The sequence below is a fragment of the Pinus tabuliformis genome, chromosome J, assembly GCF_031772625.1.
Source record: "Pinus tabuliformis cultivar Carrire ecotype Pingquan chromosome J, CPIR1, whole genome shotgun sequence".
NCBI classification, from domain to species: Eukaryota; Viridiplantae; Streptophyta; class Pinopsida; order Pinales; family Pinaceae; genus Pinus; species Pinus tabuliformis.
This window is the reverse complement of record NC_142295.1, coordinates 1,297,371,015-1,297,374,182: the sequence shown is the minus strand read 5'-3', so window position 1 is coordinate 1,297,374,182 and position 3,168 is coordinate 1,297,371,015. Positions and strand designations below refer to the sequence as shown.

At 30.8% G+C, this 3,168-nt stretch overlaps 1 protein-coding gene across 1 annotated transcript; it reads left to right on the top strand.

The window, feature by feature from the left end:
* Positions 1 to 809: 809 nt before the first annotated feature.
* LOC149232044 (uncharacterized) lies at positions 810 to 1,507 on the top strand. Its single transcript, XM_089381813.1, has 3 exons — positions 810 to 938; positions 1,032 to 1,124; positions 1,297 to 1,507. Exons 1-3 carry the CDS (start codon positions 810 to 812, stop codon positions 1,492 to 1,494), a joined length of 420 nt encoding a protein of 139 aa, XP_089237939.1. The 3' UTR covers positions 1,495 to 1,507.
* Positions 1,508 to 3,168: the final 1,661 nt, after the last annotated feature.

Sequence of the window (3,168 nt, the reverse complement as noted above, 5' to 3'; positions counted from 1 at the left end):
GTGCAAGCCCTAGTAAGCTCGATGTTGAAAAACTTAGTGTAAAACCTCCAATTCGCTGGTTTTGTTGTAGTGCTTATTGGAGAGTAAATAAAAAATTTCACACCTTTTTATGAGATATGGGAGGAAAACATGTTAAAGATTTTTAATAAATATAAAATTTCCAAAATGATGCTAGTTACGTGTGATTCTTTTTTCATTGTTTGTGATTATGAAAAATGAAACTCAATGTTTTTTCATTAGTGCACACATATTTCATTATATAATTGCATATAGAAAAATCATTCCAGAGCCGATAACAATAAAAGTGAAGAATTTATGGTCCAACGTTATATTTAAGGGAGATGTTTAAGGATGACGTTTGAATTTTGTTTTTCATTTTAAGACATTTGGAGCAAATATTAGGAAGTACTTTGAGAAAGGATTGTCCTTGATTTTCGAAAATGGAGTTGTTCCTTTCCAGCCATATGCCCAAGTGACCATCAAAGGGAGAGCTCATATGTTTTTTGGATGTTTTCTTTATAGCCATTTTTTTACACATATCCATAGAGTCCCCATGCCATTGATGTGAATTACTTGTTCGGTTTTTTTTAACCAAAATTTTTAACCAAACAAGAAAAATTAAAAAAATGCCTCAAGATCAAAGACTGAAACAAAGACCTATTGACATACCTTTTAAAGTATGGAAAGAACTTGTAAAATCATATGAGAAGTTGGATGCACAAAGAAAAGCCGGCAATGAGAGAATTCAGGTATTGAATTTTTCATTAAACATTATTTAGAATGTATTAATACTTATAAGTATCTTAGACATGTATTTGTGTAAAAATAAATTGACTTGGTTTATGTTTAAGGACAAGGCATCCAAGGCAAGGTTAACCAAGACAAAAGTCACTCATCGTAGTGGCCAGAAAGGTTTAAAAGCACTGATAACAACCTTTGTAAGTATATTAAACATGTGATATTTTTTTAATAAATTTTGTACTAGAAGAAAGTCATTGTTATCTAATTTCTCCCTCTTTACTGATTGATAGGAACTAAAATATGGAAGACCTCCAAATCATTTGGAAAAGGAGGTGCTGCAGAAAAAGAGATGGGTTGAATTTGTTGTTTGGATGGACTCTATGGTATGTAATCTTAGTTGGATTTCCAATATACTTTTAAACCATATTTTCATTTTATTTTTTAGTACTATTAGATATTATATCTTACCTCATTTTATGGTTAACATTGTATAACAAAAACATGCGTTGTGTTATGTAATTAATACTAACATGTAATATTGATTTTTTTTGTCAGAATGCTATAGGTAATGATTGCCAAGACGATGATCCAAATTATGTTCAACATATATCAGGAGATGATGAGGATGAGGATGAGGATGATGGTGGTGAAGGAGGAGATGATGATGATAGTTGCGGTGTTGGTGATGATGTGGATCAGAGTAATGAGGATGGTCAAGATGATCATGAGGATGATCTTGGTGGTGGTAGCTAGGCATGCACATGCATTGTTTTTTATGAAGAAATTATTGTGTAGAATGACATTGCTATGTTTAGATGGATGTTGTGAATTTACCCTATATCAATAAGACATTTTGATTTTGTAACATACGATGAGTTTGATTTATGTATGTTGTTAATTTATCGTAGAATAACGATATTCATGAAATATTTTGATTTGTTAATCATATTTGAATTTTACTTGTTTTGATTAAAAATAATACTGATTTTATTAGTATTATGTTGCTATTTTATACATGTTTTGAAAATTGTTAATGACACATTGTTATTTTTTTGGATGGATGTTGTCAATTTCTCTTAAATTTCTTTACAAATGATTTTGAATTGTGATATCAGCTTTAATGATATTTATAAACTATCATATATTTCACTATGAATCTATAAAGGGGGTCATATATGCAAAGAAAAATATACTCTATATAAGAAGTCAAATGCGGATGTAACCATGGATGCAAAATTGAAAGTAAAATTGGATGTTAAACTAGGAATTAATACAAAATGCAAACAATTGACATACAAAGTGTTTTAAATTAGAAGTGAAAAATTGTGCAATAGTTGACACAAAGAAGGGAACAAAACATGGCATACAAAAGGATATCAAATTGGGCAAAAACAAGGACACATAAATGGGCACCAAATTAGATGCAAAAAAAGACAACAACTAGATGTAAAATAAGATGCAAAGTTGAGCGTTAAAAAGAAGCAAAAAACGTTACAAATTAATATGCCAAATGATGATGCAAATAATGGTGTAAATTTGGGATGCAAACTTGGGTGCAAAAAAGGAAAAAAAAAAAGATGTAAGAAAAGACATAAAACAAGATGCAAAATGGGGTTGAAAAAAGGTGAAACCAAGGATGTCATATTGGATGTAAAAAATGATTCCTAATCACATGCAAATTTAGGGTCGAACTCAGACACAAAATTATATGCAAATGTGGACACAAAATGAGGCAAAAAAAGATGCAAATTTGGATGGTGAAAACGATGTAAAACTAGACACCAAAAAAATGCAAAATTGGATGAAAAAGTCTGTGTAAATAATGGTGCAACATTCGACACAAGTAGACACAAAAAAATGGTGCAAAAAGGGGCATAAAATAGCTTAAAATTGGATGCAAAACTTGGTGCAAAAACAAATACAAAAGTAGACGTAAAAAATGGCTCTAAATTGAATGTACCATTAGACACAAAATAAGATGCAAAGGTGGACACAACACATGACTCAACATAAGATGCAAATATAAATGCAAATTTGGATGCTCAAAATGATGTAACATTAGATGCAAGAGATGGTGTTAAAAATGATGCAAAATTGGATGAAACAAATGACGCAAAATATGGTGCAAAATGAGATGGGAAAAATGGAGACAAATCAAACGTAAATGTGGATGTAAAAAATGGTCCAAAAAAAGATGCAAAAATGGGCACAAAAATGGATGCAAAATTTGGTGCTAAATCAAATTCAACACATGGTGAAAAGATAGGCACCAAAGCTGGTGCAAAAATAGAAGCAAAAACTAGTGTAAGACTAGATACAAAACCTGGCGTAAGACTAGATGCAAAAACTGACACAAAATGGATGCATAAAAAGACGTTAAATTGGATTCAAAATACAGTGTAAACTTGATGCAAATGATGGTGCAAA

Bases quoted from the DNA above. Each gene is read 5' to 3' on its own strand.
- LOC149232044 (XM_089381813.1), top strand. From the start codon at position 810: ATGTATTTGTGTAAAAATAAATTGACTTGGTTTATGTTTAAGGACAAG. The intron at 939-1,031 runs GTAAGTATATTA...ACTGATTGATAG, and splicing joins AAGCACTGATAACAACCTTT to GAACTAAAATATGGAAGACC. The intron at 1,125-1,296 runs GTATGTAATCTT...TTTTTTTGTCAG, and splicing joins TTGTTTGGATGGACTCTATG to AATGCTATAGGTAATGATTG.